Source organism: Mobula birostris, chromosome X (genome assembly GCF_030028105.1).
Source record: "Mobula birostris isolate sMobBir1 chromosome X, sMobBir1.hap1, whole genome shotgun sequence".
Classification (NCBI taxonomy): Eukaryota; Metazoa; Chordata; class Chondrichthyes; order Myliobatiformes; family Myliobatidae; genus Mobula; species Mobula birostris.
Window position 1 is genome coordinate 70,038,793 of NC_092402.1, and position 15,431 is coordinate 70,054,223.

Here is a 15,431-nt window from a genome sequence, read left to right on the forward strand (position 1 = left end):
TGATGCAAAGATCATTGCCAGAGTCTCAGCAATCTCCTCTCTCGCCTCCCACAGTAGATTGGTGTGTATCTCGTCTGGTCCCAGTGACTTATCCAACTTGATGCTTTCCAAAAGCTCCAGCACATTCTCTTTCTTAATGTCTATATGCTGAAGTTTTTCAGTCCACTGTAAGTCATCCCTACAATCGCCAAGGTCCTTTTCCGTAGTGAGTACTGAAGCAGAGTATTCATTAAGTACCGCCGCTACTGCCTCTGGTTCCACACACATTTTTCCACTGTCACACTTGATTGGTCCTATTGTCTCACGCCTTATCTTCTTGCTGTTCACATACTTGTAGAATGCCTTGGGGTTTTCTCGAATGCTATTCGCCAAGGCCTTCTCATGGCCCCTTCTGGCTCTCCTAATTTCATTCTTAAGCTCCTTCCTGCCAGCCTTATAATTTTCTAGATCTCTATCATTGCCTAGTTTTTTGAACCTTTCGTAAGCTTTTCTTTTCCTCTTGACTAAATTTTCTACAGCCTTGTACACCATGGTTCCTGTGCCCTACCGTCCTTTCCCTGTCTCAGTGGAATGTACCTATGCAGAACTCCATGCAAATATCCCCTGAACATTCGCCACATTTCGACCGTATGTTTCCCTGAGAACATCTATTCCCAATTTATGCCTCCAAGTTCCTGCCTGATGGCTTCATATTTCCCCTTACTCCAATTAAACATTTTCTTGACTTGTCTGTTCCTATTCCTACCCCTCTCCAATGTTATGGTAAAGGAGATAGAATTGTGATCACTATCTCCAAAATGCACTCCCACTGAGAGACCTGGCACCTGACCAGGTTCATTTCCCAATACCAGATCAAGTACAGCCTCTCCTCTTGTAGGCTTATCTACATATTGTGCCAAGAAACCTTCCTGATCACACGTAACAAACTCCACCCTATCTAAACCCCTCACTCTAGGGACATACCAATTGATATTTGGGAAATTAAAATCCCCCATCATAACAACCCTGTTATTATTGCACCATTCCAGAATCTTTCTCCCTATCTGCTCCTCGATGTCCCTGTTACCATTGGGTGGTCTATAAGAAACACCCAGTAGAGTTATTGACCCCTTCCTGTTTCTACCTTCCACCCACAGAGACTCAGTAGACAATCCATCCATGGCTTCCTCCTTTTCTACGGTCGTGACACTATCTCTGATCAACAGTGCCGCGCCCCCATTTCTTTTGCCTCCCTCCCTGTCCTTTTTGAAACATTTAAAGCCTGGCACTCTAAGTAGCCATTCCTGCCCTTGCACCATCCAAGTCTCTGTAATGGCCACAATATCATATCTCCAAGTACTGATTCACGCTGTAAGCTCATCCGCTTTATTCATAATACACCTCGCATTTAAATAGACAGATCTCAAACCATCAGTCTGAGCACATCCCTTCTCTATCACCTGCCTGTCCTCCCTCTTGCACTGTCTACAACCTTTCTCTATTTGTGAGCCAACCGCCCCTTCCTCCGTATCTTCAGTTCGGTTCCCACCCCCGCATCAATTCTAGTTTAAACTCTTCCCCAATAGCCTTAGCAAACCTTCCTGCCAGGATATTGGTCCCTCTCGGATTCAAGTGCAACCCATCCTTATTGTACAGGTCATGCCTGCCCCAAAAGAGGTCCCAATGATCCAGAAATCTGAATCCCTGCCCCCTGCTCCAATCCCTCAGCCACACATTTATCCTCCACCTCACTCTATCCTATACTCACTGTCATGTGGCACAGGCAATGATCCCGAGATTAGAAACCTTGTGGTCCGGCTTCTCAGCTTCTTTCCTAACTCCCTGTGGTCTGTTTTCAGGGCCTCGTCCCTTTTCCTACCCATGTCATTGGTACCAACATGTACCACTACCTCTGGCTGTTCACCTTCTCACTTCAGGATATCGTGGATGCAATCAGAAACATCCCAGATCCTGGCACCTGGGAGGCAAACTACCATCCGTGTTTCTTTCCTGCATCCACGGAATCACCTGTCTGACCCCCTAACTATAGAGTCCCCTATCACTGCTGCCATCCTCTTCCTTTCCCTACCCTTCTGAGCCACAGGGCCAGACTCTGTGCCAGAAGTCGTTCCCCCCCCCCCCCCCCCCCGCCACCCAAACAGTACTCAAACAGGAGTACTTATTGTTCAGGGGAACAGCTACAGGGGTACTCTTAGCTTCTGACTCTTGCCCTTCCCTCTCCGGACTGTTACCTGCTTATCTGTCTCCCGAGGCCCCGGTGTGACTACCTGCCTATAGCTCCTCTCTATCACCTCCTCACTTTCCCTGACCAGACGAAGGTCATCGAGCTGCAGATCAATTTCCCTAACCCGGTCCCTAAGGAGCTGCAGCTTGACACACCTGGTGTAGATGTGGCCATCCGGAAAGCCGGGATTCTCCCAGATATCCCACATCCGACACCCAGTACAGAACACTACCTCGCGGACAAACTTCCTATTCCTATTCTTCACAAGTAAATTACCTCGCCTTGATGAGTTATCGCCGATGCTCCGTTGAGCCAAAGCCCTCCTACTCTGACTCTCTCTACATCACCCGCTCTATAAAGCTGTCTTATTTTTTAGATTCTTCCCGCTGGCCTCACTCACTGACATCCACACATCTCTGCTGTCATGCCTTGATCAATGGAAGAGGATTTTTCACAACATGAAGGGCAAACTGGATACACATGCCAAATACTGATACTGTTGCCTCATCCACACCTGGTGGAAATGAATTCATTCCTTTAGATCCTATTTTCAGTTTTGAGTCGGAGAATATACAGCAAGAGAGAGCCTTGTCTTACATCTCAGGCACATTCTGTCTCATTTAGATGCAGGAGTAATAGTTATGTCGCCCAGTAAAAAATTCTTTGGATTATTGGTAAGGAGGGGAAAAAGTCTTGACATCCAAAAAAGAAAACATTAATATTGCAATGTTGTTATTACATTAGAATTTCAAGGTTATTGGGTACTGAAGGTGTATACTCTCTCTGTTTCTATCAACTCACTTACCCTTTTGAGGTTCCAGGTGTGTGTGTTTTCTTTCCCACTGGTAAAATGGTTTTGAGGAACTTTGGAAGGGGGAAAGAAAAGTTACTACCCTATTATATTGATTGCAGTAAGCTGTATTTTGGGGTTGCTGACGGCATTTGTGATCCACTACTGTTTTAAATGAAGGTTCAGGAAGGCATTCACCCAGAAATCTCCCAGCTACTCACAGTGGTAAAGCTGTTCTCCAGACGGCCACTAGGAATCCATCATATTGAATCACAGCAGGCGGTAAGGAGTATATTCCTATTAGCCCATTAGTAAGCAACTTAAATGATGCAAGACTTTGGAAAGCTATTTTAAGCAGTATACTTGTTAACCGACAAAGTTGTTTCATATAAGTGTTGGATAATTTGCAAAGTAAGATTGTTTTTTTTTAAATTAGCTATATGTCTTTGACTTCTGAAATAAAAGGCAAAAGGAATGGTTGCTCATTCACCTGCATCCTACTGTTATGTTGTTAGGAAGTCTTTAGTCGGGTAATGTTTCTCACTCCACACATGCCCTCCTTCATCCTACGCCGTCGTCTCTGGAGCCACATCATGGAAATTCGTCATTTGGACCAAGCTTTAGATACCTTGGAAGTGCATGACCTTTCGGAGGATGAACTAAGAACTGTGAGTTGAAAGGTTGATGGTGTGGAACAACCACTTGCATTTTATAAAAATGTTTGTAATGTGGCAAAATATTTCAGAGGAGTATTCAGGTGAAAACTGAGGCCAATTCAAAGAATATTGGGAAGGGTGACACGAAGCTTAATTGGGTGGGATGTGTCTTTGGGAAGGAAGTCCAGAGGCTTAAGGTCTCAGTTGAAAGCCTGATCACCAGTGGTGGTGTGAAGGGAATAGAAATTGGAGACTGCGATCAGAGGAGCCCTTCAGCTTATGGAGTCTGCATCAGCCATCCATTTACTCTTATTCTGTTTTATTTTCCCCATGTTTCCTCAACTTGCCCTGGATTCTATTCTTCATCACTGCACACTACAGCAACCAATCCTCCCATGCACCTACTTGACTTTGAGATGTGGGAGAAAACCGGAGCGGTTAGAAAGAGGATGGGCAAACTCTACAGAGATGGCACAAGCAGATCAACAAAGAAGCTGAGAAGCAGTAGCACCACTCTGCTGCCTGAGGCTGCGGGCCTGGAGAATGCTACAAAGCTGGGGATGTTGATTGTAAAGTGAGCTTAGCCTTCAGAATGTGGCTTACGGCTAATTGTCTCCCTAGTAAAGAGGCAATATTTCTGAGACACCAGCTTCATTAATATTGTAGTAACTATAGGCATCCCAGTGCAGATCAGGATGTCAAGTGATCCTAGTTACATACAAAGCTTTCTAGCGGGTGGATGTGACAACAGTCCAGAACCTGAAACATAGCAATTCCAGTGCAGCATTAGTCCATGTTATTTGTTTGGGCCCCATGAACACTTTGAGAGAGACCTGGAAGCATTGTCATTTTGTTCTGTTGCTTGGAGAGTAGAAGAGTATTGAGGGAAGAAAGGAGTTGTGGGTGAGGGTGACACTTTAAAGTCTACACGTACCTTGTTTTCTATTTTGACCCTATAGTCTTGTAATACCTTGGAGAAAGCATTTGATTTAAGATCGTAAGACATGGGAGCAGAATTAGGCCATTCAACCCATCGAGTCTGCTCTTCCATCATGGCTGATTTATTATCCCTCTCAACCCTATTCTCCTGACTTATCCCCATAACCTTTGACTCCATTACTAATAAAGAATGTATAAACCTCTACTTTAAATACACACAATAACTTGGGCTTCACAGCTGTCTGGCAATATATTCCACAGATTCACTACTTGCTGGCTAAAGAAATTCCTGCTCACCTCTGTTCTAAAGGGATGTCCTTTTATTCTGAGGATAAGCCCTCTGGTCCTAGGCTCCCCTACCATAGGAAATGTCCTCTCCATATCATTCTATCTAGGCCTTTAAATATTCAATAGGTTTCGATGAGATATTTCCTGACCCCACCTTTTCTAATCTTCAGTGAGTACAGGCCCAGAGCCATCAAACGTTCCTCATACATGAATCAGAATCAGGTTTATTATCACCGGCATATGACGTGAAATTAATTAACCATTTAATTCCTGAGATCATTCTTGTGGACCTCCTCTGGACCCACTGCAATGCCAGCACATTCTTTCTTAGATAAAGGGCCTAAAACTGCTCACAATACTCCCAAGTGCAGTCTGACCAATGCCTTATAAAGGTTTAGTATTACATCCTTGCTTTTATATTCTAGTCCTCTTGATTTTAATGCTAACATTGCATTTGTCTTCCTCACCACCAACTCAAACTGCAGGTGAACCATTCGGGAATCCTGCCTGCACAAGGACTCCCAAATCCCTTTGCACCTCTGATTTTTGTATTTTCTTATCATTTAGAAGATAGTCTACACCTTTATTCCTCCTACCAATGTGCATGACCATACACTTCCCAATATTGTATTCTGTGTGCCATTTCTTTGTCCATTCTCCTAATCTAAGTCCTTCTGCACTCTTCCTCCTCATGACTACCTGTCCTTCCACCTGTCTTTCTATTGTCCAGAAACTTAGCCACAAAGCCATCAGTTCTGTCATCCAAAACATTGACATATAATATGAAAAGAAGTGGTCCCAACACCGACTCCTTTGGAACACCCCTAGTCACCAGCAGCCAATCAGAAAAGGTCCTCTTTATTCTCACTCTTTGCCTCCTGCCAGTCAGCCAATCTTCTCTCCATGTTAGTACCTTTCCTGTAATACCATGGGCTCTTATCTTGTTTAGCAGCCTCATGTGTGGCACCTCATCAAAGGCCTTCTGAAAATCCAAGAAAACAACATCCACTGACTCTCCTTTGTCTATCTTGCCTGTTATTTCCTCAAAGAATTCCAACAGATTTGTCAGGTAAGATTTCCCCTTGAGGAAACCATGCTGACTTCAGCCTATTTTAACATGTATTTCCAAGTACCCCAAAACCTAATCTAATACTGGCATTTTTGATCTTTTAAAATAATTACTTTTATTAAAGACTCTCCTCATACAGTCGAATAAGATAATCGGCCTGTCTTGATGTTTATTAAAAGGAAAACATTGTTTTCTTGGTGTTTTGATTTTGCCTGTCGAAACATGCTTCACCTAATTTTTCTTTTGATTCTGATCTCAAGGCATGTTATGTGAGAGGCCTGAATTCAGTGCACCTGAATGCAGCGCAGTGCAAGGACTGGTTATTCAAATGGGTCCAACTTTCCAAGAGATTAAAAGGTAAATGGGCACAAATCAAATGTTCCAGGTGCATTTATCGTCATCTTGGTGACAATAACTGAATCGTTGTCTTTCAAATAATTACGATGTTGTTACCTTTTACAGTGCAATAGGTCATGTGGGTCATTGTTCCTGCTTATATCTATATATGAGAAATAACTTCTCATTAATACTAACTTTCATTCTCTTTAGAATTCATTGAATTGTTACAGGATAGAGAAGGCTATTGTGGCTTTGAATTTTTGCTGGTTATGTAATTCTCTGCCCTTAAAGTTGTTGTACTTATATGGCATCAAAGTGTTTTTAGTCTTCCAGTTCCATTTGGAATGTAGCCCTCATAATCTTCAAAATTTACAATGTTTCTGGTGCCTAGTTCGAGTTCTGAATACCACATTGAATGAAATTGAACAATCATTCTCCAGTCATTTTTTCCATACATGTATTTCATTGTGCTATCAGAATGACCTTCCTCTCACCTTAAACCTATACCTTTTTGATAACATTACAATAGAAAAAAGATTTAAACTATCTACCTTATTGATGCCTCTCATAATCTTAAGTACTTCTGTCAGCTCACCCACTTAGTCTCCTTTGCTCCTCAGAAAGCAAGGTCAGCCTATCTGATCTCTCCCCTAATTCAGCGGTTCAAGCAACTTCTGAAGAGCCAAAAGGTGTATGTTAACATTTTGGGTTGAGACCCTGCATCATATGCCTTAACTGTCAGGGCCAGCCCCTAAGAATTTCTTTCAGTAATTTTCTTACCATTGATGTAAGGCTCATGGACCAGTAGTTACCTGGCTTTTCTGGGAGTGATTCGGAAGGTGCAGGATAGATATACCCCAAAGTTGTAGTAGTATTCTAAAGGGAGGATGAGGGAATCGTGGCTGACAAGGGAAGTCAGAGACAGCAAAAAATCAAAAGAAAGGGCAAATAATATAGCAAAATTTTGTGGGAAGTTAGAAGATTTGGGAAACTTTTAAAAACCATCAGAAGATAACTAAAAAAGTAATAAGGAGAGAAAAGATGAAATATGAGAGAAATTCAAGCGTGTTAGGAGGCAGAATTGAGTAGTTGCTATTACTAAGGAGAAGATCCTTGGGAAACTGTAAGGTCTGAAGGTAGTTAAGTCACCTAGACCAGGCAGTCCTAACCCCAGGGTTCTGAAAGAGGTAGCCGAATAAATTGTAAAGCATTAGTAATGATTTCTCAAGGATCATTAGATTCTACAGTGGTTCTGGGGTACTAGAAAATTGCAAATGTCACTCCACTCCTGCCTCCCTCCCTTCTTAAAAGGACAGGAAACTATAGGCCAGTTAGCCTGACCTCAGTGGTTGGGAAGATGTTGGCATCCTTAATAATGAATTTTTGGGGTTCATGCAGGCATTTGATAAAATAGGGGAAATTCAGCATGGTTTCCTTAAGGGAAAATTTTGGATGACAGAATTAATGCATTGTGGCCAAGTTTGCACATGATCCAAAGATGGGTTGAGGGGCAGGTAGTGTTGAGGAAGCAGGGAGTCTACAGAAAGACGTGGACATATTAGGAGAATGGGCAATGAACTGGCACATGGAATATAGTGTAGGGAGGTGTATGGTCATGCACTTTGTTAAAGGGAATAAAGGTAGAGACTATTTTCTAAATGGGGGAAAATTTTTAAAAATCAGAGGTGCCAAGGACTTGAGTCCTTGTGCAGGATACTCTAAAGGTTAACTTGCAGGTTCAGTCAGTGGTAGGTAAGGAAGGCAAATGCAATGTTAGCATTCATTTCAAGAGGACTAGAATATAAAAGCAAGGATTTTACTGTTGAGGCACTGTTGAAACCTCACTTGGAGTATTGCGAGCAGTTTTGGAACCATTATCTAAGAAAGGATGTGTTTCTATTGGAGGGGGTTCAGAGGATGTTCAGAAGGATGATTCTGGGAATGAAAGGCTTTTTGTATGATGAGCGATTAATGGCTTTGGGCCTATATTTACTAGGGTTTAGAAAGGGGTGGGGTGGGGGGAAAGAGTAGGATCTCATTGAAACCTATTTAATGTTAAAAGACCGAGATAGAGTGGATATGGAGAGGATGTTTCCTATGGTGAGTCTAGGACCAGAGGGTACAACCTCAGAATAGAGGGACATCCATTTAGAACAAAGATGAAGAGAAATTTCTTTAACCAGGGGTGGTGAATCTGTGGAATTTGTTGCTATGAGTGGTTGTGGAGGCCAGGCTATTGGGTGTATTTAAGGTGTAGGTTGATAGGTTCTTTATTTGTCAGTGTGGAAAATGTTATGGGGAGAAGGCAGGAGAATGGGGTTGAGGGGGAAAAAATGGATAGGCTGTGATGAAATGGCAGAGCAGACTTGATGAGCCAAACAGCCTAATTCTGCTTCTACATCTTATGGTGCAGAATAGGCTTCTTGTGGCCACAGTGATTAGTTTTTCTACTATGTGTGCAAGTCAATCACCTACTAAGTGGAAATATCTAACTTTCTGTTTATAGATTCTGAAGTCTCTCTGCTGTTGCACAGCATGGTATTACTTTCTGCAAATTACCTCAGAAAACTTCCAGAAAAAAGCAAGTAAACAACAAATGCAAAACTAAGGAGTGGCTAGCCATACATGTTTACCCAAGACATCTATGTATTGTGTTGACAAGGATTTCTTCTTTAGTGGCAGACAAACTCTTGAATGCAAAAGCTTGTAACTATTAATTTGCCTCCTGTGACGCACTGATTATGCTTAGTGGAAGATTCTCCCTGAGGAGAGAAACAAAGGTGTATATCATTGTTTTCTTGAAGTATAAATGAATTAATTTAAAAGAATCTAATGTTTTTTGGACCAGTACTTTTTATTTTAAAGCATGAAGGTAGTTTATTGGAATGCTATAACTTTTCCTGTCGTTCACACAAGATGACTTTCTTTGCTACAGGTTTTAATCACTTTAATCCAGAGGTTGTCAAAGTGACAGTGAACCTAAAGTTTTGCTGTTGTTTTTGACAGTGGGACGGCATTTTCAGCCAAGGGCAGGTGCCGTTGAAACATGGATGTGTTTCTATGCTCACAGCCATGAGTAAACATTATCACACTGCCTGGTTTAATATTAAGTTACATCCAGTGTTGTGAAATTCCTGCACTTGCAACATAGATACAGAGCAGGCTCACCACAGAAAACCCAGTCAAATCAGTTCAAATCTAAGTACTGTACTATTTTAAATGAATTAAAAGTGATAATTATTTCTAGTCAATCTGTCTAAAGCTGACAATTAGTCATTAACCACTGGGATCTCTCAAACCTTTTCAGATTTATATTCAGATTTTATTTTTTGGCTTTATTTTCCTCCTCTTCCTTCCCACCCCCGGTACTTGATTTGACACAGAAATGTATTAACTTCTAACATGCACTGTTCTACTTACTTTTAGGTGTTCTATATTTTATCATTTCTTTATGTACCTTTATATCATTGTTCAGGCTACAATCCAATAATCTGGTGAGGGAGATGCACAATCACTAGCCTTGTTTGCTCAGATTCCAGATACCTTATTCTTATCTGTCACTTCCAGCAAGTTGCCTTGTAAAGTATCACTGATTAATATGGCAAAGGCACATGTAAGTGTAACTTAACTAAGTGGTTGACGTTATGCTCAGAAACAGCACCTCCTTCCACCTGAGTAGAATTATGGTAGGCCCAGGTCAGTGGTGAATCTGAAAGTCAGTTTATAGTATGGATTGTTTATTTAAAAATTAGTTAAACTTACTGAAGGGTGTTCTCATTGATTGGACAATCACCCAAATGGCCCACACCTATTTCTTCCTATCCCTTTTGCCTGCCCTTAAAGCAGTACCTTCCTCCTCTCCATTCACTGCTCATCACTGAGAACACAGTAGGTGGACCTAAGAGCATTCTTATGCCTGTGAACCACCCTCCACCCTAGAAACAATCAGGGCAATGACACTAAATCAAAAATATGAATACTGTGGATGCTGCAAATCTGTAACAAAACCAGAAATGACTGGTTATAGACTATAAGACATAGGAACAGAATTAGGCCAATTGACCCTTCGAGTCTGCTCCGACATTTCATTATGGCTGATTTATTATCCCTCTCAACCCCATTCTCCTGCCTTCTCCCAGTAATCTTTGATGCCTTAACAAATCAAGAACCTATTAACATCTATTTTAAAGCTACCCAATGACTTGGCCTTTATTCTAAGGCTGTGCCCTCTGGTCCGAGTCTCCACCACTATGGGAAACATCCCCTCCACACCCACACTATCTAGGCCTTTGACTATTCTGTAGATTGCAATGAGTACCCCCTCCCCGCCCTCCTTTCATACTTCTAAACTCCAGTGATTATGGCCCCAGAACCATCAAATGCTCATATTAACCCTTTCATCTCTGGATCATTCTTGTGAATCTCCTTTCTTGGATAAGGGGCCCAAAACTGCTCACAATATTCCAAGTGAGGCCTCACCAGTGCCTTATAAAGCTTCAGCATTAATTACATGTTTTTATATTCTAGTCCTCTCAAATGCTAACATTGCATTTGCCTTCCTGCACAAGGATTCCCAAGTCCCTTTGCACCTCAGATTTCTGAATTTTCTCCCCATTTAGAAACTAGTCAATGCCTTTATTCCTTCTAACAAAGTGCATGCCCATACACTTCCCTACACTTTTTTTTTTCATGTGCCACTTCTTTGCCCAGTCTTCTCAGCTGTCCAAGTCCTTCTGCAGACTTCCTGCTTCCTCAACGCTATGTGCCCCTCCACCTATCTCTGTATTGTCAGCAAACTTGGCCGCACTGGGGGAAGCAGGAAACAGAATTTGTGCTTCAGTCAGGTGAAGCATAATCCATGGCTTAAACATGTTATTAGCACACTGCCATTTCTTTAACAGCCATATAATTTGTACTAATATAATTGTTTTTTTTTTGTTTGGATAATGCTTCTTGTATGCAGTTCCTGTGTAACCAAATGATTCAGGAATTCAATGCCTTAGATTGGCTAAATTGCTCACTTAGTTGGGTCGATGAAGCAAAGCAGTTCTATTTATCCTGTCTCCAAAAGGTCATCTTTAATTAAAGATACTACCCATTTTAATATAATATGCAGCAGCTTAAAAAATCTGTAATTATCTTTTTATCCTATTACATTTGAGGTGTCAACAATAGACCCATTCTTTAAAAATTATTTTAATCCTAATTTTAAATGTTCCCACAGTTTCTGGCACACTTATTGCTGAATGTGGACTTTGATTAAATGTTACTGCACTATTGCACTGTTATTCAAGTGGTGAGACATTGTTCTCTGCCAGCTAAACAGTAAGATTAAGGCATGAACTACACTTGGATTCTGATAGTGCAAAAAGAAATGCTAGGTTTACTACATTATATACTTTGTTAAAGGAGATTTGTATCTTAAATTCAGAGCACTGACCTCTATATCACAGTAGAAAATTGACCACTTTTCTGTCGAGGTAGGTTTCTGTCTCCAAATTTTGTTACCTTGCTGCATTTTGAATAGTTAGAATACATGGAAATGACTGATTTATTTTCCCAAAGTTGCATTCAATGTTGTGGTGCTTTTTACCTTCACTTTCTAACTATTAGCTGAATGGTGTGCCCAGCACTTGTGCCATTGAGTCCAATAGCAGTGATGATGAAAATAGCCTCAGTGTGCCCATCCTTCAAAAAAAAGTTCAAAGCAGTCCTTCCACATTTACTACCACAAGCTACATAATAAATTCGTGCAGAAATGGACAGCTTGTTCTCTTACGAAGTTTGAGCATGGATTAACATGCTTGCCTAAATCAGAGATTCTATAAACAGCCCTACATTGCACTGCTTTTATATTCTAGTACTGATTATTTTCTGTATTTCCTTTTGATTCTGCACTGCACAAGACATATAAGTTTACATTTTAATCTTGTTTTACTGTTATTTTTGTGAAACTGGATTCTTTAATTCAATAAGTATTTTTATTTGCAAATATACTTTAAATGTGATTAGAATTGTCAAGGGAATTGCTTGTCAATTGAGTGCAGTTTTGGTTAATCTCCATGTGGAGAAACTATAAAATCCATTGTATGTGAATAAAAAAAAAAGTGTTGCTCCTTTTTGTCATGGGATCCAAAGGTTTAAGGAGGATCTCTAAAGAGGAAGTAGTAGAGAAAGAAACCAGAGTTTGGGCAAATGAATGGAGTCCAAGAGGTTAGAGTTTAAGGGTGGGGGAAAAGAGAAGGGATAGGCATTACTTTCCTTATTTATTTCATGATGCATCAGTTTTTGCTGTGTAACAATTTGACAGATTTCTACATTAAACTCCAGTTTGTTAACCTTAATAAAAGTGCATCAGGTTTCATCTTTCTAAATGTCCTTGTTAAAATGCTCTCCAATTACTTCTGGAAGAGTTTTTGTCACCATATCTTAATATTGTTTTACAAAAGTAAAACGTTATGAATGCTATAAAATTAAATAAATCAGCAACTGTTAGAAATATGCTGTTCATCAGCCAGCTTCTATCATGAGTTAACTTTTCAGGTTCAAGATCTTTCATCAGAACTCTAAGTCAGTGACATGAAACTGTAATATTGTTCCTATATGGCCTGAGCTACTCAGTAGTTCCAACATTAACTTTAAAAAAATGCCTCCCAAGTGACCTGGTGTTAAATATAACCACCTGTGAAGTACTTTGGGATACTTTTCTATATTAATCACATTTTATAAATGCTGAACAGTGGATGTTTGAGGTCATTTTATAGCTTCTGTGCAGATGATACGCTTGCCTTCAAGCTGTCTCCCCAGTATGGCATGATGGAGCTATTGGGGCAAGCAAAAGATAGATCTAAAAGTTAACTGGTCAAGATTAGATTCAAATACTGCCCATCTATTGTAATAGAACTTAATTTGATTTTTATTTATAGCTACTTTTAATTTTAAGTCTGTATGAACTTATAAATTTAGTTTTTCTTGGCCATCTTAGGCAACTTTTGAAACAATGTACCAGGGAGTTTCAGGAGTCATGTTTAAAAGCTTACATTCACAGTTATTCAATATCTATACATCTCATTGACTGTACCTGGTGTTCCAGTGAGTATTTATCTACCACTGAGGCCTAGTGAAGGGGTGAAGTATATTAGTAATACTAAGCTTGAGTTTGATGTTGGGTATACCACTTCAGTCTGCACTGCCAAAGTGTGCACTGCATAACTTTTGAGCACAGTTCTGATGTAGTTAGGTTAATTGATTCTGGGAAGAGACTGGAGTTTGCTCTTTCTCCCTTAGTTCACAAGACTTAATTTCATCTTGGAATAGAAACATAGAAAAGAGGTGCAGGAGTAGGCCATTCAGCCCGCACCGCCATTCAGTATGATCATGGCTGATCATCCAACTCAGAACCCTGGACCTGCCTTCCCTCCATACCCCTGATCCCTTTAGCCACAAGGGCCATATCTAACTCCCTCTTAAATATAGTCAATGAACTGGCCTCAACTGTTTCCTGTGGCAGAGAATTCCATGGATTCACCACTCTCTGTGTGAAGAAGTTTTTCCTAATCTCGGTCCTAAAAGGCTTCCCCTTTATCCTCAAACTGTGACCCCTCGTTCTGGACTTCCCCAACATCGGGAACAATCTTCCTGCATCTAGCCTGTCCAATCCCTTTAGGATTTTATACGTTTCAATCAGATCCCCCCTCAATCTTCTAAATTCCAACGAGTACAAGCCCAGTTCATCCAGTCTTTCTTTCATATGAAAGTCCTGCCATCCCAGGAATCAATCTGGTGAACCTTCTTTGTACTCCCTCTATGGCAAGGATATCTTTCCTCAGATTAGGGGACCAAAACTGCACACAATACTCCAGGTGTGGTCTCACCAAGGCCTTGTACAACTGCAGTAGTACCTCCCTGCTCCTGTACTCGAATCCTCTCGCTATAAATGCCAGCATACCATTCGCCTTTTTCACCGCCTGCTGTACCTGCATGCCCACTTTCAATGACTGGTGTATAATGACACCCAGGTCTCGTTGCACCTCCCCTTTTCCTAATCGGCCACCATTCAGATAATAATCTGTTTTCCTGTTTTTGCCAAAGTGGATAACTTCACATTTATCTACATTACATTGCATCTGCCATGAACTTGCTCACTCACCTAACCTACCCAAGTCACCCTGCATCCTCTTAGCATCCTCCTCACAGCTAACACTGCCACCCAGCTTCGTGTCATCCGCAGACTTGGAGATGCTGCATTTAATTCCCTCATCCAAGTCATTAATATATATTGTAAACAACTGGGGTCCCAGCACTGAGCCTTGCAGTACCCCACTAGTCACTGCCTGCCATTCTGAAAAGGTCCCGTTTATTCCCACTCTTTGCTTCCCGTCTGCCAACCAATTCTCTATCCACATCAATACCTTACCCCCAATAACGTGTGCTTTAAGTTTGCACACTAATCTCCTGTGTGGGACCTTGTCAAAAGCCTTTTGAAAATCCAAATATACCACATCCACTGGTTCTCCCCTATCCATTCTACTAGTTACATCCTCAAAAAATTCTGAGATTCGTCAGACATGATTTTCCTTTCACGAATCCATGCTGACTTTGTCCGATGATTTCACCGCTTTCCAAATGTGCTGTTATCACATCTTTGATAACTGACTCTAGCAGTTTCCCCACCACCGATGTTAGGCTAACCAGTCTATAAGTCCCTGGTTTCTCTCTCCCTCCTTTTTTAAAAACTGGGGTTACATTAGCCACCCTCCAATCCTCAGGAACTAGTCCAGAATCTAAAGAGTTTTGAAAAATTATCACTAATGCATCCACTATTTCTTGGGCTACTTCCTTAAGCACCCTGGGATGTAGACCATCTGGCCCTGGGGATTTATCCACCTTCAATTTACCTAACACCACTTCCCTACTAACATGAATTTCCCTCAGTTCCTCCATCTCACTGGACCCTCTGTCCCCTACTATTTCTGGAAGATTATTTATGTCCTCCTTAGTGAAGACAGAACCAAAGTAATTATTCAATTGGTCTGCCATGTCCTTACTCCCCATAATCAATTCACTTGTTTCTGTCTGTAGGGGACCTACATTTGTCTTAATCTATCTTTTTCTTTTCACATATCT

The 15,431-nt window shown here is 41.1% G+C and overlaps 1 protein-coding gene across 2 annotated transcripts in view; it reads left to right on the plus strand.

The window, feature by feature from the left end:
• The window catches only part of letmd1 (LETM1 domain containing 1), a 32,435-nt gene extending 19,796 nt beyond the window's left edge, over positions 1 to 12,639 (plus strand). For both annotated transcript variants that reach the window (XM_072249022.1, XM_072249023.1), the window contains 4 exons: positions 3,195 to 3,296; positions 3,530 to 3,682; positions 6,227 to 6,323; positions 8,812 to 12,639. In XM_072249022.1, coding sequence (XP_072105123.1) covers positions 3,195 to 3,296; positions 3,530 to 3,682; positions 6,227 to 6,323; positions 8,812 to 8,894 — 435 coding nt within the window. In that variant the 3' untranslated portion in view covers positions 8,895 to 12,639. The remainder of the gene's footprint in view (positions 1 to 3,194; positions 3,297 to 3,529; positions 3,683 to 6,226; positions 6,324 to 8,811) is intronic.
• The last annotated feature ends 2,792 nt before the right edge of the window (positions 12,640 to 15,431 follow it).